General features: G+C 30.4%; 6 protein-coding genes across 10 annotated transcripts in view; 4 read left to right on the plus strand and 2 right to left on the minus strand.

Moving 5' to 3' along the window:
* Positions 1-339: 339 nt before the first annotated feature.
* LOC122525723 lies at positions 340-9,441 on the plus strand. Its single transcript, XM_043648650.1, has 18 exons — positions 340-573; positions 677-803; positions 895-1,001; positions 1,086-1,262; positions 1,337-1,485; positions 1,572-1,704; positions 3,029-3,127; positions 3,351-3,477; positions 3,625-3,731; positions 3,895-4,068; positions 4,175-4,305; positions 4,378-4,526; positions 7,120-7,415; positions 7,515-7,641; positions 7,743-7,849; positions 7,971-8,144; positions 8,271-8,425; positions 8,955-9,441. Exons 1-18 carry the CDS (start codon positions 478-480, stop codon positions 9,184-9,186), a joined length of 2,667 nt encoding a protein of 888 aa, XP_043504585.1. The 5' UTR covers positions 340-477; the 3' UTR covers positions 9,187-9,441.
* On the plus strand, positions 2,410-4,575 carry LOC122525327 (15-hydroxyprostaglandin dehydrogenase [NAD(+)]-like). 2 transcript variants are annotated; one of them, XM_043648047.1, is made up of 7 exons: positions 2,410-2,861; positions 3,029-3,127; positions 3,351-3,477; positions 3,625-3,731; positions 3,895-4,068; positions 4,175-4,305; positions 4,378-4,575. In XM_043648047.1, exons 2-7 carry the CDS (start codon positions 3,035-3,037, stop codon positions 4,529-4,531), a joined length of 786 nt encoding a protein of 261 aa, XP_043503982.1. In that variant the 5' UTR covers positions 2,410-2,861; positions 3,029-3,034; the 3' UTR covers positions 4,532-4,575. The 2 variants fall into 2 exon arrangements, with proteins under 2 accessions (XP_043503982.1, XP_043503983.1); XM_043648048.1 differs by lacking the exon at positions 2,410-2,861 and having other exon boundaries at positions 2,996-3,127.
* Positions 9,442-12,774: 3,333 nt separating the features above from the next.
* On the minus strand, positions 12,775-18,372 carry LOC122525329 (protein LSM14 homolog B-A). 2 transcript variants are annotated; one of them, XM_043648052.1, is made up of 7 exons: positions 18,142-18,372; positions 16,775-16,929; positions 16,458-16,653; positions 14,243-14,444; positions 13,840-14,127; positions 13,408-13,587; positions 12,775-13,096 (listed from the first exon to the last, which is right to left on the minus strand). In XM_043648052.1, the coding sequence occupies exons 1-7, from the start codon at positions 18,260-18,262 to the stop codon at positions 12,784-12,786; spliced, it is 1,455 nt and encodes a 484-aa protein (XP_043503987.1). In that variant the 5' UTR covers positions 18,263-18,372; the 3' UTR covers positions 12,775-12,783. The 2 variants fall into 2 exon arrangements, with proteins under 2 accessions (XP_043503987.1, XP_043503986.1); XM_043648051.1 differs by having other exon boundaries at positions 16,353-16,653.
* Positions 18,373-19,099: 727 nt separating this feature from the next.
* On the plus strand, positions 19,100-21,502 carry LOC122525330 (cytochrome c1, heme protein, mitochondrial). The gene is made up of 8 exons (XM_043648053.1): positions 19,100-19,207; positions 19,747-19,794; positions 20,006-20,154; positions 20,236-20,368; positions 20,449-20,613; positions 20,725-20,838; positions 20,928-21,062; positions 21,142-21,502. The coding sequence occupies exons 1-8, from the start codon at positions 19,136-19,138 to the stop codon at positions 21,250-21,252; spliced, it is 927 nt and encodes a 308-aa protein (XP_043503988.1). The 5' UTR covers positions 19,100-19,135; the 3' UTR covers positions 21,253-21,502.
* A 1,452-nt stretch (positions 21,503-22,954) lies between these two features.
* LOC122525332 (ubiquitin-conjugating enzyme E2 variant 2) lies at positions 22,955-24,798 on the minus strand. 2 transcript variants are annotated; one of them, XM_043648057.1, is made up of 4 exons: positions 24,534-24,798; positions 23,905-24,090; positions 23,684-23,809; positions 22,955-23,594 (listed from the first exon to the last, which is right to left on the minus strand). In XM_043648057.1, the coding sequence occupies exons 2-4, from the start codon at positions 23,947-23,949 to the stop codon at positions 23,454-23,456; spliced, it is 312 nt and encodes a 103-aa protein (XP_043503992.1). In that variant the 5' UTR covers positions 23,950-24,090; positions 24,534-24,798; the 3' UTR covers positions 22,955-23,453. The 2 variants fall into 2 exon arrangements, with proteins under 2 accessions (XP_043503992.1, XP_043503991.1); XM_043648056.1 differs by having other exon boundaries at positions 23,905-24,047; positions 24,534-24,797.
* A 521-nt stretch (positions 24,799-25,319) lies between these two features.
* The window catches only part of LOC122525328 (tyrosine-protein kinase Src64B), a 41,039-nt gene continuing 39,097 nt past the window's right edge, over positions 25,320-27,261 (plus strand). For both annotated transcript variants that reach the window (XM_043648049.1, XM_043648050.1), the window contains exon 1: positions 25,320-25,768. The gene's annotated coding sequence lies outside the window, so the exon portion shown is untranslated. The remainder of the gene's footprint in view (positions 25,769-27,261) is intronic.

The raw sequence follows: 27,261 nt of genomic DNA on the forward strand, positions 1-27,261 counted from the left end.
CGAAAAGAAATTTTGTTTATTATTATTTTCTTTTTCTTTTTGAGTTTTTTAAAAAAAAAATTTTTTTTAATTGAAGTAGAAAAAGAAAACTTTTGTTAATTGCAACAGAAAAAAAAAGAATAGACGAAAAATAAAAGGTGATAGTAAATATATAACAATCATTTTGTGATAACTTGTAGATCTCGTGAATTACGGAAATGGTTCATTTTGATAAATATGATTAAAATATATTTTCATCTTGATTAAGTTGCAGAGTATTTTGTTATTAGACTCTTAAATAGTATTTGTTGATTATCAGATATCCAATCACGTAGAATATACCACCGATAAACTCTCCCACTTCACCATATATCCCACTTCACTATATATATAACGAGCAACCGCTTACAACATTCATTAAAAGTAAAACCTTCGTGCATAGACGAACATAACTTCTACAAGCTTATTTGACGTGAAAAAAAGTAATTTTAAATAAAAATGAATAATATTCAAAATAAAACTGCGTTGATTACCGGTGGAGCATCTGGGCTTGGATACAAATATGCTGAAGATTTATTAAAAAATGGTGCCAAGGTAAACATTTAATATTATTTTAAGAAAATTATTTCTTTTTCTTTTTTCTTTTCTAATGCTTTTGAAACAAATAGATGAAAACAAATGTTATTTGAATTTCTAGAGTGTAGCTCTTCTGGATTTATCCAGTTCAAAAGGTGTTGAATCTGCAGCAACCTTGGAAAAAGAATTTGGTAAAAATAAAGCAATCTTTGTAGTTTGCGATGTATCAAATGCTGCGCAGTTCGAAGGTGAGTTTATTTTTTATTGAAATAAATGAGTCGTAAGCGGAATAAAAATAAACAATAAATATTAATGAGTATACATTTGTGATATTTGCAGGCGCAGTAAAAAAAGTTATTTCTGTCTTCCATACAATTGATATATTCATCAATAATGCTGGAATTTTAAATGACGATCGTTGGGAAAAAATGATCGACATTAACGTCGTAAGTTTTTTTATTTTTCTCTTTTATATCTTATTTATTTGATTAATAAGAGAAGAATAAAATACAAATTGTTGTGCTTCGCAGACGGGCCTCATTCGTGGATCTTATTTGGCTTTAGATCACATGAGTAAACAAAATAATGGCAAAGGTGGAGTCATTGTGAACATTGCTTCTATTGTTGGACTTTGTAGCGAATTTTCAGTAGTACCCGTTTACACGGCAACTAAACATGCTGTAATCGGATTCAGTAGTACTTTAAAAGTATGACTAATTGCAAATTAAACGAAATCTTACAAAGTGTATGTATTTTATATCATGAATTCTTATTATTACAGCATTTGGAAAAGTATACTGGTGTCCGTGTGTTGATTATGTGTCCTGGTGTTACAACTACAAATTTGTTTGGCGGTGGAGAAAAGAATTATTGCAAATATGCCGATTTTAAAGCTGGAGCTGAAGAAATAGGCAATTACCCTAAGCAAACGTAAGAGTGATATTTCAAAACTTTTTCGGAAATATTTTGTTTTCTATCAAAATTTGTATTATATATATATATTTTTTTAAATAAAGGGTCGAGAACGTCTCGCGAGCAATGATGGATCTCATTCAAAAAGGCAAAAATGGTGCAATTTGGGTTAGCGAAGGCGAACAACCACCTTATGAAGTTAATATTCCTCATTACAGGGAACTTTCTGTGCCATTGTAAAATAAACTATTAATCGTCTTATAAGAAAAATTATACATATTTATTTTTCTTTCTTTCTTTTTTACTTTGTTCGAATATTATTATATATTCTTTTTAACAATAGAATAAAACTATAATAATTTAAATATATAATAATAAATCCTAATTCTTTTATACATCAGAATTGTGTATTTGCGTGTTCAATAAATATGTGAAAATGAAATTAAAATTTTATATTAATTATGCAAATATGTATCAAATCAAATATTATAAAAAATGTTTCGTCACAAACCGATTTTACATTTAAAAAAGAAAAACTATTTAAAACAGCTCACCTTTGAATTATTAACAAGACCTTTGAAATTATTTTTGCATTTCGTTAAGTTTAGAGAAATAAAATAATCGTGTTGAAGTTTATCGTATGACTTTCAAAAAAAAATAATCACTATTTTTTAAACACTTAAAAATTCATACTTTACTTACTTGCACTTATGTTTAGTATAATTTTAATATTATTTATCAGATAATGTCAATCATGAATACTATACGTATTGTTTGTTTCATTTGTTACAAGAAACATTTTCTTATCATAAAATATCAGTACTTTTCTGATTTTCTAATATTTTTTACTAGCGATAGATAAAATATAATAATAAATTATTTATTAACAAAGTTATTTATTTATTGTATTACGTATTACGTGATTTCAACATTTATTTTACATAGAGATAAATTGCCCGTGCATAAATATTTACGGATAACAAATCGAAAATATAATAAATCGACAAACTTTACGCCAAGTATTAATCATAAACGTTACGAACTCGTTCGAAAAACATTCACTACGAAACGTGCGATGAATTAGTATGATTTGGTATGCAAAAAAAAAAAAGAGAAAAAAGAAAACGATCAAACACTCATCGATCGATTATTTTTATTCGTGAACAATCAAAATTTCGGAAAAATCTACAAATTTAAATAGAAATAAATGTCGAAACTCTTACGATGAGTGGGAATATTGGTTCGTTTACTTTGCGGGGTCGAAGATCGCGATAGGAAAAACAAAATAGTATAAAGATTCTTTCTTATCAATCGAAAAGAGCTCAGTTTACAATTGGATTTGAAAGTTATATCAAGAGAAGCTACGAAGAAGACGATTCCTTCCTTGACATACGGTTTAATAAAATTTTCAAGAAATTTGAAGAATACTTTTTTATTTGGTTATATATATATATTGTATTCGACAAAACAAATTTTAATTCTAAAATATTATCAATAAAAATAGCGTTATTATTATTATTATTATTATTATTATTATTATTATTATTATTATTATTATTAGTTAAAAATGCAAATAAAGGACAAACGAGCTATCGTAATAGGAGCAGCAAGCAATTTAGGCTTGGCTTTTAGTAGAGAATTACTACGTAACGGTGCATCCGTAAGTAAATGTCATTATCTTTTAGCAATTATTAATATTATTACATTACTTCAGACGATAAGGAATTTTTTGTTTTTCAAAAAAACTATTATAATTAATGAGGAAATCTAAGAATCACACTTATTCGTATAGAAATCCCAGCTGGATTTTTTTTAAAAGATATATAAATTATCGGTTAAACGTGATATGATATATTTTTATCTATTTATTTATTTATTCTTAGACAGTTGTTATGATTGACAATCGCGATAAAGAGGGAATGACAGCGAGAGAGAAATTGAATTTTGAATTTGGAAAAAATCGAGCAATTTTTCTTCACTGCGACGTCACGCGTAATACAGATTTCAATGGTTAGTATAATATCATCATCATTTCGTAGATTTTGTATATAACGATGAAAGAAAAAGAAACAATAGAAGAGAAAAAGTATGAAAAGAAAAAAAGATAGAAAAAAATAAATAAATAAATAAATAAAACAAAGATCGTCTATACTGTAGTCACATTTAAGGATGCTATCAATATTCTTGGGGGTCTCGATATTTTAATCAACAACGCTAGCATGATAAATGAAGCTGACTTTACAAAAACTATCGAAGTAAACGTGGTAAGTTTTTCTTAACATATTCGATATATATATAAAGTCGTATTCCTTTTGACTGACAATTTTGTATATTATAATATTTTTTTTCTTCTTGTTGATAATACGTAAACATTATTTATCAATTGTACACATTGAAAAAGATATTAATAGATATCATTTACAACAGACAGCTCTGATCCGTTCAACGTTACTGGGAATACAACAAATGCGTCGAGATTTAGATGGTAATGGTGGTGTAGTACTTAATGTTTCCTCGATAGCAGGTTTATGGGCTTTACCACAACTTCCAGTTTATTCCACAACCAAACACGCTGTAGTGAACTTTAGCCGTTCCTTTGCGGTATGAAATTTGTTTCTCTTTGTTCAAATATATTATATTTTTCTTCTTCTTCTTTTTTTTTCTCCCACCATTTTAAAAAATATAACGTTTAATCTTTCCTTCTTAGCAACCTTATCATTATCAAAGGACTGGCGTGAGAATCATAGTTCTCTGTCCAAGCTTGACTGAAGCTAATCTCGAAGATTTTCGAAAGAACCTTAGCGACCCACAAGTTTTGTTCAAGTATCAACCACAAAGGTGTGTAAAGCAATTGTGTGCTGCTCCCTCACCGTATAAACTTTATGTAAAAAATGATTCATTTTTTAACAGGGTCGAATTAATTGCTCACGGATTAGTATATGCGATTAGGTGCGCTCAAAATGGAAGCATATGGATTAGCGAACAAGGCAAACCTGTTTACGAAGTTCAATTGTCCGATAGTTTACCACAAAAAACAGAACAAACGGTAGAACAAACGTGTTAGATGATGATGTTTTAAATTAATTACAAATAAAATGTTTCACTTTTCTTGTTTTGTTTTTCTACTTACAATTAAACATTTATGTAAAGGAACAAATTATAACGTTGGATTTAAGAAAAATAAGTATACTTTCGTCTTATAAACCCATTCCCCTCTCTCCAATTATTTATTTACGGTTGTAACAAATTTTTGAAATGATATAAATCATTGGATCGATCATGCTTTAGTTTCGATTTGTTCTTTTAACCCTTCGTGGTATTTTATTATCGTGTTGTATTATAATTTGGAGGATATTTAAGCTATTATTTTTTTTTTGATAAATTGGGAGTCATTTTTTACCTTCCACGATTTTATATACATAAAAAAAAAAGAAAATAAAATAATCGTCAGCGACTAAAAAGATTAACCGAGTGAGTAGTCTTCCCCTAGTAGGATAATTTTATTTCTCAGTATTTCTACGAGGGTAAATATTCATTCCTTCGAGAATAATCTTTCCAAAGATAATCTTATTTTTTCTTATCTTATCCTTCTCTTCTTTTGATAAAAGTTGAAAGTCACACGTGGCTGTTTATCTATTTAAAAATTATCGTTGTTTACCACATCGGATTGAACTTTCGAACACAATTTTTCTTTTTACGAAAAGTTTTACTTTACTTTTATAATATTACTTGACGTTCATTTCTCTTTATAAATTGCCAACGACAACCTGATGATGTACGCGATGGTGGATCCAGCATTAACCAACTCGAGCTGGTTAATAATATCGCGGTAAAAAAAAAAAGAGAAAACCGTTTGGCTTTTCATTTAATCAAACGTTCGTTACTCGAGGAAAATTATAAATGTATTCTTTATTTTATTTTTTTTCTATTGATAATTACTAACAATAAGAGTGGCGCACGACCATTAATTATCTTCGACTTCTGCCACACGACTGGTTTTATCAAAATGTCTCATTGTCTCGTCGGGTGCACCGTTAGATATGTACCACACATCAGTCAAATATATATTATAATTTTATCATTGTAACACAGACACTCACACATCATATATTCAAGTTCTATGTTTTATATATTATATATTATATATGGTATATTTTCAATAATTACATGTAAATATAAATCACACGTAAATAATTTATGTAATTGTTAAAATATTATAAATTATATAATTCTTTTGTAAATTGTATAATATATGTAATATAAATTATAATATTATTATTTTTTTTCATTATAATTAATATTGTCTATTTTAATTTCGACATTAGCAATTTTTCGGAATCGTTAATATTTTCATTCAATTATTAATTTAACCATAATGAAATGCATTAAGTTTTTACTTATAATAGTATATAAATGAATAATATTTTATTATTATAATATAATGATGAAAATAAATTCATTGATTTATGTATATTAAAAATATTTGAATCTTGAATATAATCAAGCTTCTATTTATAATGCACACACACACACACATACAATATTAGAATTTAATTTTTAATATAATATTTAATGTGTATAAAGTGTCTACGTAAAAGCATATTTTGCACTTTTATATTTCTTCGTTATATCATATAATATCACTTAAATAAATGAAAATAATAGCTCAAAACTACTAACGAATAAACTAAAAAAGTTTCAAAGATAACCCTGACTTCGATTCTGTTGTAAAATAAATTATGTAAAAAGCATAGTTAGTAGTCATGATAAGATTACTTCTTCTATTTTTTTTAAACATAGAGACAGACTTATATATATTTATGATATCAAGTAACGTCAATAACGTTATCATTGTGAAAACTCATTCGTTATGTCAAGTATCATACGATTGTCTTAAAACAAAAAAATTATTCACACACAAGTCCGACCTTTTGTTTAAATTAAATAATCTATATCCTCGGAAACACACAATGAGACAGATCGATATTGAAAATGTTTACAAAATTTACTTTCCACAAATGAAGAAAAGTAATTATTATACTCTGATTTATTAACTCTCTAATGTGACTCGGGTTTATCTTAATTAGAAGAATACTTTGAGAAAGAAAGCTCATTCTCTTTCTTTCATTTTTTTTTTCTCTTTTATCATCATTTCTTTTTAACTATAACCGAGTTATCAACAAATAACCCGTAGCTTTGATTCCTTCGAGATCAATCTTATTGCCCTCTCTCCCTCTTTTTTTAACATACATACATACACACACGCACACATACACGCATATATATACATGTGTTCTTCTTGGAGAAGAATCTTGACAAAGAGGAACCCAACCATCCTCTTTCATCTATCTTCGTTTTTTCTTCAAATAAACACGAAAAGAATCGTTAAACGTTCAGTAGTTGTAATAATGCGTCTCCGATTAATGTCATTTGATTAGTATAAATACCATTCGAAATAAAGCACCGGGCTCAGTTGTCTTCCTCGCGATCACTAAGTTCTGTCGTCTCTTTCTCGATTATACTTTTTTTTCTATATATTCATTTACATTTTTTTCTTATTAATTTATTGATTTCCTTGATCCCAACATGGAAACAATAGGTTTGCCTAAGTTTATTTAAAAAAGAAAAAATAAATAAAATTTAAAAATAAAGTATATTATAAACATTTACTCATCGAACGGTTCATTTATTTATGCACGATGTCTTTATTTATCCATTTAAAAAAAGAAATAAAAAGAAAAAGAACAAAAAAAAATAATTCAAACAATTTACTTAAGATAATCTTTCCAGTTTCACGAATGAACAGACGACGTTCCTCGGCCTCGGAAAAGGCCAAGGAATTGGAAGAAATCAAAGGTTTCGTATCTGGTAAAAATATTTTAATCACTGGTGGTGCAGCTGGTTTAGGGTACGCTTTCGTCAATCATTTTCTAAAACACGGAGCAAACGTAAATACGAGTTATTTAATCGATCGACAATATAAACATTTTTTTTAACGAAAATAATGACACTAGAAGAGAAATAATAATTCGTATGTGTATTTTTAGAAAATAACGATACTCGATATAGACGGAGAAACTGGTAAAAGGATTGCCTTGGGTATTGAAAAGTCATACGGTGAAAAAAAAGTATATTTCATTCAAACCGACGTAGCAAAACACGAACAGTTAATAGGTTGGTTCGATCAAAAGATAAAATAAAATATTCGTCTTCTTAAATTGTTTTCTTTTTCTTTTCTTTTTTTTCCAATATTTCCTATATTATTAATCTTACAGAATCCTTCGAGGAAGCTACAATGTTAATGAATGACATAGATATAGTAATTAATAATGCTGGAATACTTGACGAACGACGTTGGGAACGTGAGATTGCTATTAACATTGTAAGAATAAATTCAATGAAAAGAAATTTAAATCGTATTATATATTAATATATCGTATTGTCAAGGATATCAAAAAAAAAAAGAAAAAAAAAGGAAGAATTATTATTATTTGTTGTATCAGACTGGAATGATCTCAACGGCGATGTTGGCTGTGAAACACATGAGCAGAGAAAAAGGTGGACATGGTGGAATATTGGTGAACGTCAGTGAACACATGAACATTGCTAATACTGCACAACTTCCAGTTTATGCAGCAACAAAACACGCCATTATCGGACTATCGCAATCTCTCGCAGTGAGTTCATTATTTATGACAGACCATTATCTCAGCATTGAATTGATTATATTCTCGTTATGTAACTATCTAAACACTGCATAAATATTTTTTTCTCTTTTTTTTTTATCTTTATTTATCCCTTAGGATCCTGATAATTATGAAAAAACAGGAATACGTGTAATCACATTATGTCCTGGATTAACAGAAACCGGTTTAACAGTTGACAGTCCGAACAAATTATTATCCAGAGTAATGAAAGCAGATTTCGTTAAGAATTTAGAACACGTACCAACACAAACGTAAGTGTCATGTTTTTCTTAATATTTATAAATTTGTTTAAAAGTGAATTCCTGTTAGTGGCGAAACTACAAACTTCTTTCCCAAAATAAATTTTGGGCCTCCAGAAACAAAAGACAACTTATATTATATCACATAAAGAATATTAATATTGAATATTAAATGTCTTATAATGTAAATTATTTTCTTGTCGAGATTTTAAATTGAATTCTTAAACAAAGTGAAGTCGAAGAAGTAACGTTAATATCGCTAAAAACTTTTCAAACGAACTTAAGAGAAAAAGAAACAAAAATAGTACAGACATGGTAATTTTTGACTTTTGTTTTCTTTAAATATTTTTATAAGATTGAGATTTGTATGTTTTGTCGATCGGTATACTTTGAATATAATTTTTTAAATTCAGGATAATTTTAGTAAAATTAAATAATACCTCCGAATTATTAGGTTTTGCGGTATTGTAGTTCTGCTGTAGTTTGCTGGATCCATCGATTGATTCTATGATTGAAAAGAAATTTGTTCTATTTTCCACAGACCATACGTCGTCGCACAGGGTTTGTTAAATGTTCTACGTTTTGGTGAATCCGGTAGCATTTGGGTTATCGAAAGTGGCCGTCAACCTTATGAGATTTATGTACCGGATCCTCGTACTTTGCGCCGACGGTACAAAAACAACATAACGTGCGTCGAGACTAAAATTGGAAAAAATCGTACGACGAATAAAAATTGCGATAATGAAACGAGAACGAGCGTTATTTGCAGTTGACTGGAATATAAAGAGTTTAACGACGACACGTTGACATAGTGCACATTTTTTTTTACATACTTTGTGTTGAGGAACGAAGACGAGAGAAAAAAAAAAGAAGAAGTGGAATAAAATTTTCCCCCTTTTTTAAAAACAAGGAAATGTTTTTCGTGCACGCCAACTGCGGCGCCGATTCGGGAATAGGAAATAAATGTTCTGAAAATGTTCAGACGCAAGGAATACAATGAGAAATAAATAACTAATAAGATACAAAAAGTAAGAGGTCGATTATACTATTACAAAGATCATACACCGCGTATTATTATTTCATCATTTCAGTATTATTCATAGCATTGGGATTCACAATATCCGCTGTACAAAACAAAAACTTATCGTTGGAAAATCGCGTACATCGTGTAATAATATTCTCCCCACGCGTAATGCAGGAAACTTAAAACATATATCTTTTTTTTTCTTCTTCTTCTTTCTTCATCTTCTTCTTCTTATTTGTCTACTTTTATTATACACACGGTTTGTGTTTTTCATTATTTTTTGTTTTTTTGTTTTTTTAATTTTTTCATATTATTATTATTTTTTTTTTATTCTCTTAATTATTTATTTGGCCGCACTGCCGATAGACTATGAAGATTTATACGACACTTTTTTTTTTCTTCCTTATTATCATTCTTATCGTTATCATTATTACTTTATTATAATTATTATTATCAATACGTTATCATTATCATTATCATCATCATGATCACCATCATCAATATCATCATCATCATCAACATCATCATCATCATCATCATCTCTCTCATCATGTTCATCATTATTATTATCATCATATATATATATATATGTATGTATAACTAAATCTTGGCTTATGTTATGTATACAATTGTATATACGCGTGAATCTCGGCAAGAGCCATAGAAAAATAACAGTCGCAAATAATACACATACTTTTTGCTTCCATCGCATTATTATTACACCGTTATCTTTCTTTTTCTAACTTGTCTCTTCCTTTTTCTCCTACTCCTTTTCCTCGTCTAAGGGACATTAATTTTATTCTCCTTGTTTATCTCATTTTTTTATTATATTTATGAATTTCAATGGTGCAAATTCGTCGAGCATACAGATAAATGCGAATCATGATCGAATTGCGTAAAAACAAAATTATATATAATACATACGCATGATTCACAATTGTTCGTTAGTTCGCGATCGAATAAGATATTAATGAATTTCACTTAATACATAAAAATTGAATATAGAAATACAGGTAACCCAGATCGAGGGAAAAAGGAGGGAAAAGAACAAAAAAAAAAAAGAGAATGAAGTTATCATTCTTTCCTCTATCCCTCGCAATCCCCAAACCTTTACATACACACGACAAATATATTTAAATCCATGCTGTTAATTAATAACGACGATATATTATCCAGTCTACTAGCGACAGGTTGCATTAGTTTTCATTTTTTTTCTTTTATACTTCTTAAATCATTTTCGCTTATTCCCCTATCCCTCCCCCTTCTTTATTTTAATTATCTTCGCAGCACAATCTTTCAATGAGTAGCTTTACGAATGTAGATCAACAGCAGACTCGACGTACGTCACATAGGTATAAAGATTTTTTTTTCCTTTTTTGTTTTTCGTTCATTCTAATTGTAAATACCTTCTCGAATATCGCGTCGTTATTTTTTAATTCTTTTTATTTCTTTTTTTATTTTTTATTTTCTTTCTTTCTTTCCTTCTTTTGCAAACACGTAGCACTTATCGAAATGGAAGAGTCGAGTCGGTGATTATTAAAGAGACCAAAGTCAATATATTTACTGAAATGTTCATATTTTTTCCATTGTATCTTTTTTATAATATATAAATCTATAAATTGATAAAACTCCAAAAAAAGGAAAAAAAAAAGTGATAATAAAATTTGAAAAATGTTAGGCCACTCTTTTCCAATTACTGGCACAGTTACAAAGTGATTTGCGTTTTGGTCTCTTCGCAGCGATTTTAGTGCACATACATATCACTTTTATAAAGTGAATTTGTACATCCAATTTCAAATCATCCATCTCCTTAAGCTCTTTAACCATCTTCTTATTCATCTTTTACATTTACGATACGTCGTATCGTTATTTTTCTTTCATTTTTTTGCCAAGCGGATAACGGTTTTTCTTTTCTACGAATCCGTTCGATGGACAATTCTGATATATAGGACAATATCGATTATATGTATTTGCATTTTAAACAATTCTCATCACGCATTATTATCGTAATTTCTATATCTTCGAAAGAACTTTCCACACACTCTTAAAACTAAATATTGTTTGTTTGTTTATTTATTTATTTTATCTTCCCTTTCTCTTCTGTTGTAGAAACTTCTAGTCTGTTATCTCGAAATTTCGTCTGCGTATTCAAAAAAAAAAAATAAAACCCGCGATAATTTAGTAGCTATAGTAATAACTCCATTCACAGCGTCAGACATTCTTTTACAATTGATAAGTACCAAAGGATATACTTAGTTTCTTTGTAAAATACCCTTCGAAAAAATACAGTGAAAATATATGTGCATATTATTTAGAATTGTACATCTCACAAGATAGTCATCCGTTAAATGGATACAAAAAAAAAACATATTCCATAAATCGGGATTAAACGTGTCGTCTAATCTTTACCAGAAGATTTCGTTTTAAAACTTTTATTTTTCGGGGTATCATTAAAACCTGAGTATATCCTATTGGTGTTTATATTTATATATATAACTAATGCAAATATAATTATCAGTATATTTTTTTTATCATTTTTTTTTCTCTGCCACATCTTTATCGAACTATATCGATCTACTAAAACACATATACGAAAAGACGTTTGTTAATGATTATGATACCAAGGCGTATAGGAATAAATACGATGTTCTTTAGAAAAAACCGAGATTCGAATTTTGAATAATAATACATAAGCAAGTAATTTTCAAACTCAAACTTATAATATTTAATATAATTTCTTCCTGATACGATGAGACTATTATCTGCGCTTTACATTGCATCTTTTCATATAGATCTTTGTGTCGGGAATCATTGATGATCATTTATATAATCGAATTTTCATATTGTTTGTGTGCATTCTTGGAAGAAGAACGTTACGCTTATAATTTGTTCTTTTCTCTGACAGATATCGGAGTGAAAACAGAGGATGTTACATTAGAACATAATATTATAATAAGATCTATTCCCGACACAAACATATAATTGTATATGTATATGTAGATTTTTATGTTTGGATCGTTATCATTATCTAGAGCTAAGAGGAAAGAGAACAAAAATATATTTCTTCCTCGTAGATCAAACGTCTCTTCTACACCAAAAGAAAGTCTGAATGTGAGAGTTCTGTGCGCCAACTAAGTCACACATGCGCTCATGCGCGCGATATTGTTCTGCGCTAAAATCCCCCTTTATACGACAATCTACAAATTATTATCCGACTGCCGATTCATTCAATATCATTTTGTTTTTTCCAGTCCGTATGGGCAGAGCATATATCGTAAAAGCCTTAATATCTGAAAAATACTTATACATAATGCCGCGTTGTTCGTAATGTGGCATCTTCCATGTTTTACGCCGTTCCAGTTACAAGACGGTTGTTCTGCTGTGACTGAGTAGTAGACTGTTCGTTGGTCGTACGAGCTTGACTACCAGGATTATTATTCTGTTGTTGATTGGTGGGCTTACGATTGATGCCTCGATTACCTCTGTATCCACCACGGAAACCAGATCCACCCATATTACCAGCACCTCTTCCATACATTCCTCCCATACCACGATTGTAATATCCACGACCGCGGAAGCCACCGCGTCTTGTCGAAGCCACGCCGAAAGTCTCAGAATTCAATTTCCTCTCCGTCCTCCAATCCGTACGCTGGAATCGTCTGTAAATACAATTTCTTTAACCATTAACAACTAGACCCTTTTTCGTTTATCTCGCGAGCACAGCGCGCCACCACAAAATTCTATATTTTACTATGTTTTTTTTTTCAAATGTTAATAATAATAAATTCGAAATCTTTTTATTGACAATAAATAATCGAAAGATTTTAATTAATTAATTGATAACATTTACTAAAGTTAGATTCTTAAAAACCTTAGAAATGCTTAAGTCGAAAAGGAGGTAGTGTATTGAGCTTGTGATACTTATTAACTGATTTGTTTCTAGAACTTGTTTATCAACAGTTATACTAACCCTTTACTTCTTTCAACAGCCTCACAGCTAATGTTATCAAAGAATGACTTTGATTTATCATAATGAACAACTTCCGGTTCTTCCTCAGGTTCTCCTTCTCCTGCTCCGGTTTCATTGCCACTATCATCTTTCTTTTCATTATCGTTACCACCATCAATTTTTGTTTTTGCCAACTGAGATCTATAATAATATTCCTTTATTAATACTTCATACCAATATATAAATCAATAATAATCAATAATAATTGATAATAATTGAAATAATGTGTATGCGGTGCGTAAACAGGACACTTAAACATTTATTCATGCCTGCATTAAAACCGCATAACTTGCTTTTGCATGATACAAATATTTTCATTTCTTTATATTAGTGAAATGAAAAACTCAGAGTGTTCATGCGCTAGATGTGAAAACATAAAGATAATAGACATACCTTAATTCCTCGAATTCTGTATTAGCTTGCTCAAAATCATAATCGTTATCGAACTTAAGTGTATTTTTGGATTTAGTTGTTCCAGTATTACCAGGCTGATTGACCCTAAAACCACCGCGTCCTCTACCTCGGCCTCGCATATTTCCACGATTCATCCAACCACCACGATTTCCTCGACCACCTCCAGGATGTCCACCTTGTCCTTGCATCTGACCATCAGGTTTCATGCCATCTCTCTTCATATTATTATATTGTGACATACCATTGCTTGTTTTGCCACCAACATGTCTATAGGAAAAAAGAATATTTAACGATTAAACACTCTTGCTTAATTTATTGTTAAATAAAATCAAAATAAATTAACGAATTGTCAATAGTAATTAATCAGTGTCAATTATCCTACCCTTCGTGATCACGACATGGTGGTTGAACGGTTCTAATGTTTGGCTTTTCAACATGTTTACCCATGTTACTTTGTTGCTGTTGAGGTTGCTGCTGCTGTTGTCCTACTTGTATGCCTTGATCTATTGTTGGACTTTTTCTAGTTAACAACGAAGAAGTTGGCGTTGTTGATCTTGATCCTCCGCTAATAAGATCAAGTACACCTATAGAAGAAAAAAGCAATTCTTGTTATTAATATACTTCATTAAGTATAACAACAATTGACAGGCCAAAGATTACAAATTTATAGTTATCATTCTGTATGGTACTACAATTTTACTAATATCATTACATTACCAATTAAAAGAATATTAGAATGATAGCAAAAACTACTATAAATTTTAAACTGTTCTTGCTATTTCATAAATTAACACAGCTTCATGCTTATACGCTGCTTATATAATAATTAACTGCATTGTCAGAGCAAAATAGAAAAATACAGATGCAAAAGTAGTTCCTTCAAATCCAAACAATAATTAATTTGAGTAAACTATTACCATTCGCTTAAATATTAATATATTAATGTAAGATTTACGTATAGTGATGAGATATATTTATAATGGTAACAGTAAAATATTTATTTATTAAAAAATAATAACAAGGTATAATGTTTGTAAGAAATAATATAGTAAGTATCTATAATCTAATGATCTAATGCTAACAATAAGTGTAACTCTCTACGTCCGAAAACAACCGCAAGGAACACCCGAATCCGACTCGTCGTCGCCTATCGTAATCCTTCGCCGTTCCCCATTGTATTCCGTACTCCCCGTTACACTTATTACTCGTCAATAATTATTGAACTAACAGAAAAACTCACAGAAAAACGCACAGCCCGCAGAACGGAAACGCAGAAGAAGAACGGAAATGCAGAAGAAAAACGGAAATGCAGAAGAAAAACGGAAATGCAGAAGAAGAACGCAACGCCCGTCCTTTCCGTCGCCTAGTTATACCCTACATCCCCCCTCCATCGTCTCCCGTCGTTTTTCGTCATTTCCCTGGAAACTTTCCGATCATTCCAAACCACGCACAAAGGCTTTTCCGGTATTTCACATTATTGAGAACGCTCGGGAGACTTCGATGTAGCTACACAAAGGCGACAAGTCCAGACGGCGTAACCTTATACCTAAAACTAATATTCTTATCTAACGCTCTTTTTTTATCCTCGACCGGATGCATTCTTCCATTTCTTTCAATCCCACATTAATACAATAAAATCAAAATATATATATATATATAACTCCGCCTGCATGATCGCTGGACGAATCAAGGTCAGCGATCATGTTGCCTGTCCTAAGCCCGGGAAAAGGAGGAAGGTTGTTGGATCAGGTTAGCTCCCTATCCAACGTAAAAAAATTTGCGGCTCATAGAAACGACACTGTCTATTAGCAGAATGGACAACAAGAATCGGCAGAATTGCACGGGATAAATCACCGATTGGCCGCAGAAGTGCGGGACGCCCACGAAAACGATAGTGCGACAATTTAACAGTGCAATAGGCAGAAGAACGTCGTTACGAAACAGGCAACTTGCCTAAATTAAAGAATGAAGAAGAAGAAGATATATATATATATGTACTATTATTATTTTTCTCTTATATGAAAGATATAAATTAAATCAATTTACTTCTGCACAATAAATTGCAAAAGTACAAGAAGCTTAAAGATACATGTAAATTAATATAAAAGTGTAAATGTGCATAAAGCAAAAAGCATTTGCATCTATACATTTGCACAATATTATAAAACATGTATTTTGCATAGTAAGAGACTCATTCTAGCACAGAAAATATAGTATATAGATTCTTAGAAAATGTGGGATAATTTCAATAAAAAGAGAAAGTTAAGGGAATAAGATTTAAAATTAATCCAAGATGTTAAAGAACACTTGCAGTTATTAAAATTATTGAAAGAATTATTATACTTAAGGTTACAGATTACCTATTAAATGCAACCACTTTCCAATATATTCAAAACACAATATAATAAAGTAAATTGCAGCAAGCTTTTTACCAAACAGGAAGCAGTACGCATGCCATTGGCAAGGAAAAGATCACAGCAAAAACAGTTTACCATCTTCCAGAGATTGGTCTTTTGGTAATGGGTCGACATTGGCCGTCGATAGTGAGTTTGGGATAGAGATGGCATTGGGTTCAGCAGGGCCCAAGCTCAACTCACTTGGCTGTTTATTCAGTGGCCCACGAGGATCTCTGGCAGTAGTCGGCATGCCCATTACTGGTCCCATAGCTCCCATAGTCATACCATATGGAGTTCCATATTGACCACCCATAGGGCCCATTTGGCTCATCATCGGATGAGCATAAGTTGGTTGCGGTTGATATGATTGCTGTCCCATAGATGGTTGCACAGTCATCTAAGAATCAATTGTGTTAGGTATTTTTCAATCTAATATTATATCATGCAACGCACACATTTCATTGGTAGATAACATATAAAATAAATAAGTATTCTGGAAGAAATATGTATGCAATTACCTGAACGATAGCTGGATCATTTGGTATAGAGTTAACATTGTTTACAACTCTGATATCTTTTATGTCCGAACCACGAAATAGAATGTATTCATAAACTTGATTTTGAGGGGCGACAGGTAATTGAGTTTCTCTGTCTTCTGTTCCGAAGGAACGCACTATAATAAAAATAAAAAAGATTATATCATATATGTATCAATGAATATAATTTTATAGAAGTATTTTTTAATAATACAAGAATAACTGCATTTATATCATTTGACAAAAATAATGTAATTAAAATAAAAAAATAATAAATATTAAAATTTATTGAAAAAGAAAAATATTTTGAAAATTTAAATATAATCTGAAGTATGTTAAAGTAACCTTGAATTTGTATGTTTTCTCTATATTTCAGTTGTAAGTCACTAGCAAGGACATTGAAATATTGTAAACAAAGAAACTAGATATATGAATCTTTCCCCATAATGACTACATATATAAAAACAATTATTTGAAATATCAAGCTAATACTAACTTAATATAATCTGTTGAAATATTAGTAGGGCATATACATATTTATTTTATTAATTTCTGTTAACGAGTAATACTTGTAATATATTGTGTGATTTCATGAGAATAGAACAATAACAGATTAAATCTAAATAGAAATATTTCACTCTTAGAAAATTTAAAATAATAAATAATAAAAATATTTTTCTCTCTCTCTCCTCCCCTCCTCTCTCTTCCCCCCTCCTCTCTCTACATATATATATATTAAGAATATATTAAATAATATTATATTATTATATTATATTATTATATTAGTATAATGAAGTTTAAAATTTAAATCTAACATATCGTCATAAAAGTGATCGTTTGTTTGACCTCAAACAAACAATTTCAAATGATGCCTTTATTGTAGTATATATTTAGAGAGTTCATAGTATACTGAAAAGCAATGAAGTATCGTAACGTTAATCGTTGTATATATCATATATATGTAAAATATTAGAAAGTAAAATGAAACCTGATATATCATAGAAATAATACGAAGGCATTGATTAATCGAGAAACATATAAATCACCCGCTATAAGAGTAGCGTTAGGAGGGTGACCCCGGTTGTTTTGCATCTGATCTACCGGACAAATCGAAATATCGTATGATTCGGAAGCATTTTCTAATTAAACAAATTTAAAGGTAAGATCGTGGGTAAATTTAAGATCAGTTTAGGTAAAAAACAAACAAATAAGATAAGGTTAGATGATAGAGAGAGAGGAAGAAAGAGAAATACGAGAGAAGAGAACAAAAAGATTCTCGAAGGAAAAGAACCGGGAAACAGAGAAGCGGCAAAAGTAGGTTCGGTATCCATCTTGATTTTTGTACTCACCATTAGCAAGAGCTATCGTACATTCTTGTGGATCAACGGTAAATAGACGGCCCTCATAACGAATATCCGCCTTTGATATTAAACTTATCTTCGAGCCCAGCTCAGGCATTCCTCCGCTCATTTTGATGCGTTTTCTTTCGTACGGTGATCGATGCGATATTCTGCGATTCACATTACCGTCTGACAAACGTAGCAGCTGACACCAATGGTTGACGGCGAACTAAGCTGCTAACAAATTGGCGCATGCGTCACGCCCTCTCCTATCATTATCTTCAAACATTCTAGTTAGCAAAGTGAAAATCTAAAAAGAATTTTAATTTTAATTTGTTATTTTAACATTTATTTAATAATTAATAACGATCGCATTGGCTTTACATTTATATAATTATACGTTTTAATAAAATATTCATCATCTTAATATATTTACTTCGTTATATTTCCATAATCCGAAAAATAAATTTGAGTGAATGAAATATATGTACAAAAAATAAGTTTGCAATATAATGGAAATATATTTCCCATTTTAACTTTTATTAATATCTGCTTTAATCTCGATAATGCAAAAAAATAATGATTTTGTTTAGACAAATAGTATTTTATTATTTACTTCTAAATTAATAAAAATAGTTTTTCTTAATATTTTTCAAGTTTCAACTAATGTAAAACGTATCTATCGATATAATAAGTAGTAGTTATTCAAATAATCCGGAATTTGAAAAATGTTATAAGGCGGGAAATTCAAATTAATGAATATTTGTCTCTAGATATAAATATTTTGTAAGAAAAATTGTTATTACCGAAATTAAGTGTTTCCAATATAGAAAATTAGGATTTAATTCGAATGAAAATTTAAATTCAATGCAATATACAAATATCTTCTTATTTATAAATAAGATCTGGTAATCTTTTTTATCGAATTGAAGAATTTATCTGTTCGGTTTTCTTCAGTTGCTAGATTGACTAACACCTTTTATACATAGTACCTCTGACCAAGATGGCGGTTACGTTAGGACGAATTTATAAATCTGGTCTTTTAAAACCAAATTATGGGACTTTGTTCACTCAGGTAAGAAAAATACATATAATTAATAGTCTCGATTAAATATGTTAATTTGATTAATAAATAATATTTTATGTTTAATCATTGATCTTATACACGATTGACATCATCACCAAATCTCTAGATGTTAATTCGAACTATACTACTTGTCGACTGCTATGACATTTTATTCTTATTATTTAATCCGAAAAGCATCTTTCTTATCAATGTCACATAAATGTATTGTATTGTAATAAAAGATATATTAATTTGAAAAGTTTTAAAAGACATTTTAATACATGTTATGTAATAGTAATCTCTAGAGAAAATCATGATGCTGCCATCATTAAACATGTGTTAAAATTGTATTGAAATATCAAGAATACACGCCAAAAATGATCACATATTAGATAATTTATTATGCGCATATAAAATTATGTATAAAAAATAAGAATTTTATTGTAAGTAACAATATAATAATAAAGATTTAGCATCTATGTAATTTTATATCTATTGTGTAATTTAATCATGTAATATATCTTAATGAGTTCATTGTGATTTTACAGATCAATAATTTCTCTACGACAAAAGAATGGTCCAGAAGTCGAAAATTGGTAGGTGTTTTTCTATTTGTCAATAGGAGTTGTCCCTTTACCTTCATTCCTTCCTTCATATTTTTATAGTAAGTTATGACATCTCTTGTTCAGTAATAATTCTTAGATTTGATTCATATTTCTTATCAAAGAATAATTTTTTGGTGCTCTAATTAATTTGTTATTATATTTATATATATTGTATATTAAGTTGACATATTTATAATTACAGTTAGTGACATGTTTAGGATTAGCAACTGGAGGTATCGGTACTTTAATTTATGCTTTGGAAAATTCTATAAAAGCCGATACAGAAGTGGCTCATCCTGCAAAATATAAATGGGATTTTTATGGAATGTTTAGCTCATTAGATCATGCAAGGTATGCATTTGCATTGCTGTAAAATATTGTGTATATATATAATATGGTCTAGCGATTTAACTATATTTATTTAAATTTCAGCGTGAGACGAGGATGGGAAGTTTATAAAAATGTATGTTCCGCTTGCCATAGTATGGAATATTTAGCATATCGTCATCTTGTTGGTGTTACTCATACAGAGGAAGAAGCAAAGGCACTTGCCGCAGAAGTACAGGTGATGTACAAATAAAAATCTTTTGTTAAAAGTACAGCTTATTAAATAATTTATATACTTTATCGTTTCATTATAATTAGGTGCAAGATGGTCCTGATGCCACCGGAGAATTCTTTATGCGTCCTGGAAAATTGTCAGACTTTGTTCCAAACCCATATCCAAATGAAGAAGCTGCTAGAGCAGCTAACAATGGTGCTTTACCACCAGATCTTTCACAAATGATTAATGCTAGGCATGACGGAGAGGTATCTTTTTTCTCTCTTATGCATATCGCTTAATATAATTTTATGACTAATGATTTATAAGACATTTAATCTCATTAATTTGCTTATGTTAAATATAAATCTATTTTACAGAACTACGTATTCTCTTTATTGACTGGATATTGTGACCCACCAGCAGGAATTCATCTGCAAGAAGGTCAATACTTTAATCCATATTTCTTAGGTGGTGCCATTGGTATGGGACAGGTAATTTATAATAAATTGATAACAATGTACAGTAATACCATATCCTGTAACATATCGTGTATAATTTATAAATAACCATATATGCATAGGTTATTTACGATGAAGTCTTGGAGTTTGAAGATGGTACTCCTGCTACTGCTTCCCAAGTAGCAAAAGATGTTACCACATTCCTTATGTGGTCATCCAATCATGAATATGACGACAGAAAAAGATATACTATCAAGGTAAAATATTCTTGTTGCTTTTAAATTTAAAGATTATATAATACTGTATATTTGTAACATGTCCATATTTTTTATATAGACTCTTGGAATTGGTGCTATACTCCTAGCTGGAATTATTTATCTAAAGAGACATACATGGACTGTTGTCAAAAACACAAAAATGCTTTTCGTCCCTAAAAAGTCGAAATAAATCCATCGAAGCATCAGCTTAAAAAAATGTTCTTGATGACGTTAACATCAAGGAATGTAATGTAGTTTTATAAATTAATTAATATAATTCGACATTTTTAGCTATTTCCAAATCCGGAAGCTGCCAATATAGCATTTGATGCATGTTCAATTCACTATAAGTCTCAAGTCAATAAACTTGTATATTGTACATAAATATGCAAACAATGTTATCATCGGCCGACATAAATAAATTGTTAAAAGTAATGAAATCTACCTGTAGTTTATAGTTGCGTATGTTAAAAAGCTTTTATTATTAAGTAATTTAATTTAATTTTATTTGAAAATTATAAATATATGTTAAAAAGGAAAATATTATACAATAATTGACAGAATATTTTTCTAAAGACATTTTTTTTTATTTTTAAGCTTCATTTTATCGACATAGAGTAATAATTATTTAATATGAATTAGATTACACTATTACATTACTGATAGTGTAATACTGAAATACAAAGCTGATCAGAGGTATGTATAGTATTTCAGGTAAAGTTTCATAACATTAGATAATAATTATTCAAATACCTTCGTAATTCATACTTTGGTCTAATTGAATATAATCTAAATGCAATAAAAAGCATACATATAATGCAAATCGAAGGGGAAAAATCGTGAAATTATATTATACTGCAAATAATTTATATGATCATAGTTTTCTATTAGCGAGATAAAAAACGAAAATAAAAACGTAACAAAGAAATGTATCCTTGCATATTAGTTTGATAAAAGACTTGTTTTCAACTTATTTTTAAGTTTGATAATAAGGGATTTATACTTGCGAACTTTGGATCAATATTGAATTTTAAATATGATAGTCATAGTACATCAATTATGAAGCTTATAACATAAATATGTATTTATTAAGCATGTACACATTTTCTAAATGGATTCCCAAATTTAAATATAATCAGAATATACATAGATGTGTGTCGCGTTTATACTGGAATGAAAAGGTAAATGAAAATGTAAGTTGCAATGCTTCATAGATTAATGTACTCTTGCTGGGTGCAACGCATATACCATGTATTCTATCTTCTACTCTGAATCAAATTACGACCTTCTATATTTCTGTTATGATTACTTTCCGTTGTTTACTTATTATACGTTTGGTGATCCAAGTAATATAACATATATTTTTTTTGTATAAAATAAGAGGCCGTATTTGGATGATGTCTCAATAAACGGACGTCAAAAGTATGTCCACTCTAATCTTGTTTTATACAAAATTTTGGATGAATTAATTTTTAATAATCTAATTTTTGTGTGTTACGCAGTTTTTCCAAATTAAATAGATTTTATCTAATTTGGAAAGAATTTTATTTTACTTCTTGCCATTTAATCATGTCAAAGCGATTATGTTCCAATGAAGATTTCATTCTGTAAACTCCGCTTCAATGTATTTGAATTATAAAGCCAAGCTACTTACATATTACCAGTTAATCAATTTATCAAAATTTACATAGGTTTAGAAATTTTCATTGTGACCCGCCTCTATGGTAATTGAGACAACTCCATAAAATCATAATTTTAAAATCATAAGAGATGGCACTTATTTATAAACAGAAATATTAGTTGGTTTGTATATTAGAGACTGTTTTTTTTTCTTTTCTTTCCTTTTTCTTTTGTTTTTTCTCTCTTTCATTTAAAAAACTTCAAAGGCATAATTTTTTCTTACTGATTATTATTTTTATTAGACAATCGGTGTATTCAATTTAAGATTCAAAATATGTTGTGTGTGACTTTTATTTTTTTATACCATAATAGCTTGAAAAGTTGGAATAATATATTTTATGAGCACATACCTCATAAGCATCTCAGAAACAGTAAGCGGTAATAATCTCTTAAGATGAGAAAGATTACGGCTATCGTGTAACAGTTTTATTACCTAAAATTACAAATAACTTTTTACATTAGAAACATGCGAACGGTTAAACATGACCTAAAATTTAAAGGACGAACAGCTCTCTTTCTTTCTCGGCTTACCTAAACACAAAATTCATATCCAACTTTTCAAGCTATTATCGCCTTTCTTTCGTAAAGGCATTACATCTTAGCATATATTTCCACCGGGTACCATTTTAGTATTATTTGGTACCTCTATTATTATATCTCTCCTCGTGCTACCATAAAAAGGAAGAGGTGATAAATTTATATGTGGTTAGGCTAAAATGTACTGCCCTCTGGTGGCTGAGAAAGTTTCATGTTCTCTTTGAGTGTCATGAGACGACGCAGCTCTTGTAGAACTGTCTTGATTGTGTATTCTCTTTGCCATTTTGAAAGTACTGGTACATTGCGATTATCAACCTTATTGTAAATTACAATATAGATTATAAACCAAAACTAAGAAATGACTGTAACGCTATTATAAGAGAAAACAAGATTTCAATACTTACAGCTCCGGTAGTGCTATTGATACAATTCATATTAATTCTGCTTAAAAATTTTACACTGGGTGCTTCATCGGGGTATTTCTGACCACAATCAATTTTCAAACTATACATTCTATTTTCATACGGTGTCTAAAAAACATATATTAAATTGTAATAACAATTGTATCCTATTAGATTTAATTAATATCTTATAGAAAAGGTATTGTCAAATAATTGACACTTACTCTAGGTGGTCCAATTATCATTCCGGTCCAATGTGTCAGCGTCATATCGTCATCATTTTCTAATCCCCAACTAATCGTACCATCTCCTACACCTTTTTGACCCTGTTCTAATTCCTCCAGCAAACGAAAGTTTCGAGGAACAACTACGAGAAATGTCAATGTAGAGAAATATCCATTAAGCTGAGGCTTGAAATTATAGAAACCAAATTAGTGCACAATACAGGTTATGGCTCAGAGAATTAATGCATGCTGTAATCTTCCATAAGTCTTTTAAGCTTTCTGTTTGAATCGAAGAAAAAATAAACGAAAAAATAATAATTAACATCTCTGATAGATACGAAATATGAGATGACAGTATATAAAAAAATGGGGGAAACATAGACTTCCAAGATAAATTGACATACATTGGTAACATGACGGGTCCCTAATTTACAGGAAAGAACGGATAAACGTGTATTGGCTTGCGTCAGGGTTGCGTCCAGCTTATCAAGAGAAAAAGAAGAAGGAAAGAAACAAAAGGAAAGCTAAACAAATAATATTCTTAAAGGTAAGGACTGTCGTAATAAACGACGTTGGAAATATTCAATCTATACCGATAAAAAAGTTTCGAAGACGGAAAAAATACTCACCTACACCGGTAGTGGGTACCGCCATGATATTTCGTATTTCTGCGAAGCACTGTATTTTTTCCTAAAGGAATAATTAATTTAACGCAGACCAATACTACTAGTCAATCTCTTTTCGATACACGCGTATTAACTTGGATAGAGACTTTTCATTACCCAATTAGATGCGGATAAAATCAAATCTTAACTTTCGAGTGAGATTCACTTTGCGAAAATTCACCCAACCTCCGCGAGGTTGTCTATTTCCACAAACTTTCCACACTCTAGAAAGGCTTCCTTACGTCAAGAACATTGACATCTCGGCGAATGTCACGTTTGCTCACCGATGTCGCTCTTTAACAAACTTTCAACTTTCAAACTTTCTCTCGATTTAGTAGATCGAACATATTCCTTTATTGTAAGAAAACAAATCGAAGTAAACGAATGAATTGAAAAAAGAAAGTAACAAAATTATTTTTACGAACTATTCGATAAATCGAAATGGCCGCCATCTTCGTTGCTACGAAAGAGCGGGATTTTTAAAAATCTTTTTGCGAACCTTTCGGATAAATTTGTCACAAAAAAAAAAGTATATAAAAAAGATCCGAGACGAGTATAATATTGTTTATTTTTTTGTTTGAAATCAAATCAAATGTTGACGGGATAAAAAGAGACAAAATAAGGACGACCGAGGGGGGGGCGAATTCGAGTAACTACGGCGGTGAAGGACGGAGAGGAAGTGAAGAGAGGGACGAAGGAAGCAAGAGAAATGGCGTCGAGTTGTTGGTAGAGGGGAGAAAGTCGGTAGTATCGTGCCGGCTGCGCAAGAGCAGCCTGCAAAGGCAGCTTTTCCAATAATGAACAACCCGTGGTAACTGGTAACTGTCAGTCCGCTCGTGGTGCATTTCGTTGACTGTTGTGTGTTGCGCCGCGCTCGGTGTGCGTGCGTGTGCGTGTGTGCGCGCCGTGTGTTGTTTTTATCCGGTGTTTTAACAGAAGAGAGACAAGGGGATCCTCCTCTTTCAAAAAAAATTGACAACGTAATAAATAAAATGATAAATAATGTGATTTAAAAAAGAGACGAGGAATTGACACGATTTTCAATTCGGTCTTTTTGCCGAGAAATATTTCGAGGTAAATTCGAATTCGAGGGTAAAAGAAGAAGAGAGAAGTTTTAATTCGAAGAGGAAAAAAAAACAAAACGTGTGTTTTCCTGTTAAACGAAAGTACTTGGCTATCGTCGCGTGATAACAAGAAGGGTATGTAGAAACCAAAATTATATTCCTTTAAGAAATGATTAGCTCTGATACTAGCTACTTTGTTTCTTGTATTTTTCTTTCTTTCTTTTTTTTTTTTTATTTGCATATTTTGACAACCGCCAGGATACACCTAACCACCCATACACCACCCACCCACCTACCTACCTACCAACCTACCTACCTACCTATCTATCAACCAACCAACCAACCACTGGTGCCCACCATGATAAACAAACGGAACGCCATTGACCTTAAGCTCGCGAGATTTCCCCGTTGAGGATTTTGCAAGAATACGTTTTCCTTCCTAAATTTTCATTAAGATTTCATATTTTAAGATTTCTTTTTTGAATCATTCTCTTTTTTTTTGGATTTGTTTTCTACATCTTTTTACTCGCAAGCGTCTCGTCTCTCTTTCTCTCTCTCTTACTCTCTCTCTCTCTCTCTTTCTCTCTCTTTCTCTCTCTCGTGTCGCTTCGATCTGCGTATCTCCGGTGTGTGTTGCTATCCGCTCGCTAGAAAATACCCCGGCCTTTCTAGATATATATACTTACTTACTTACATATGTATTTGTACTTGTCTACCAGTAATACATACGTAGACGTTTTTCTAGACGATCCTTTCTCTCTCTCTTTCTCTCTCTCTATACTTGGAAAAATTTGATAATGATAAACAATAATTTTGGGGTACGCGTTATATAAACTTAATAAACAACTTAAAAGGGAACTTGGCGCGTGAATGAATTCACGAAAGATTTTGTCAGCTTCATTAGCCGTTATTAAATCCGCAAGATTTGGTTGCAAAGTGTTTGCATTTGAAGTGGCAGTCTGTTCGTTAGCGACGAATTGCTAGTCCCTGGAGCATGGAAAAGAGAAAAAAGCAAAAGGACGAATACGAGAAAGAAGAAGAAGAAGAAGAAGAAGAAGAAGAAGAAAAAAAAGGAAGTAGAAGAGGAAGAAGCAGCATTGATTTCGTTTCATTCCGTATTTGCGTATGCTTTCTATTTACGATATAACATTCAATTTACATTTGTCCATTTTGTAGTTTCAACAAATTCCCTCCATTCTTTTTATAATTGCTAAGATCTATTGATTGATCTATAGATCAAAATCTTTCCAAGCATAATGGTTATTCAAGAAAGTTTCAAACTTTGTTTAATGAGCAATGTCCTAATTGGGAGATCCTTGATTATATTCAACAGGATCATTAGTAAGTCTGTTTTAACGAATAATAAACTATTCATAGGAATCTCTTGTAAATTACTTAGCTGTATTTCGAAAAGTACTTACCCCGAAAAAAAAAATGAAAAACAAAACAAATCAAAAAATCAATATCGATTTATCAACCCTTTGCAGTTAGAATTTTTAATCGTGATAATACAAAAATGTATGCAACGCCAAATCGATACGTATCAACCTTTGAATACAAATTAAACGCGAATTAAAAACATTTGTTAAAAGATATTCAATTTATATCGATTTATTTTGAATTATATA

Source organism: Polistes fuscatus, unplaced genomic scaffold (genome assembly GCF_010416935.1).
Source record: "Polistes fuscatus isolate 324 unplaced genomic scaffold, CU_Pfus_HIC Scaffold9, whole genome shotgun sequence".
NCBI classification, from domain to species: Eukaryota; Metazoa; Arthropoda; class Insecta; order Hymenoptera; family Vespidae; genus Polistes; species Polistes fuscatus.

Excerpts from the sequence above, each read along its gene's own strand:
- LOC122525723 (XM_043648650.1), top strand. The coding sequence starts at position 478 with ATGAATAATATTCAAAATAAAACTGCGTTGATTACCGGTGGAGCATCT. Across the intron at positions 1,486-1,571 it reads GGCAATTACCCTAAGCAAAC|GGTCGAGAACGTCTCGCGAG; the intron begins GTAAGAGTGATA and ends TTTTAAATAAAG. Across the intron at positions 7,642-7,742 it reads AAAACACGAACAGTTAATAG|AATCCTTCGAGGAAGCTACA; the intron begins GTTGGTTCGATC and ends TTAATCTTACAG.
- LOC122525327 (XM_043648047.1), top strand. The coding sequence starts at position 3,035 with ATGCAAATAAAGGACAAACGAGCTATCGTAATAGGAGCAGCAAGCAAT. Across the intron at positions 3,128-3,350 it reads TACTACGTAACGGTGCATCC|ACAGTTGTTATGATTGACAA; the intron begins GTAAGTAAATGT and ends ATTTATTCTTAG. Across the intron at positions 3,478-3,624 it reads GCGTAATACAGATTTCAATG|TCACATTTAAGGATGCTATC; the intron begins GTTAGTATAATA and ends TCTATACTGTAG.
- LOC122525329 (XM_043648051.1), bottom strand. The coding sequence starts at position 18,262 with ATGAGCGGAGGAATGCCTGAGCTGGGCTCGAAGATAAGTTTAATATCA. Across the intron at positions 16,654-16,774 it reads ATGATCCAGCTATCGTTCAG|ATGACTGTGCAACCATCTAT; the intron begins GTAATTGCATAC and ends ATTGATTCTTAG. Across the intron at positions 13,588-13,839 it reads ACAGAATTCGAGGAATTAAG|ATCTCAGTTGGCAAAAACAA; the intron begins GTATGTCTATTA and ends ATATTATTATAG.
- LOC122525330 (XM_043648053.1), top strand. The coding sequence starts at position 19,136 with ATGGCGGTTACGTTAGGACGAATTTATAAATCTGGTCTTTTAAAACCA. Across the intron at positions 20,155-20,235 it reads AGCTCATTAGATCATGCAAG|CGTGAGACGAGGATGGGAAG; the intron begins GTATGCATTTGC and ends TTTAAATTTCAG. Across the intron at positions 20,839-20,927 it reads GTGCCATTGGTATGGGACAG|GTTATTTACGATGAAGTCTT; the intron begins GTAATTTATAAT and ends ATATATGCATAG.
- LOC122525332 (XM_043648056.1), bottom strand. The coding sequence starts at position 24,558 with ATGGCGGTACCCACTACCGGTGTAG. Across the intron at positions 23,810-23,904 it reads TGATAATTGGACCACCTAGA|ACACCGTATGAAAATAGAAT; the intron begins GTAAGTGTCAAT and ends TATGTTTTTTAG. Across the intron at positions 23,595-23,683 it reads TCAATAGCACTACCGGAGCT|GTTGATAATCGCAATGTACC; the intron begins GTAAGTATTGAA and ends ATTTACAATAAG.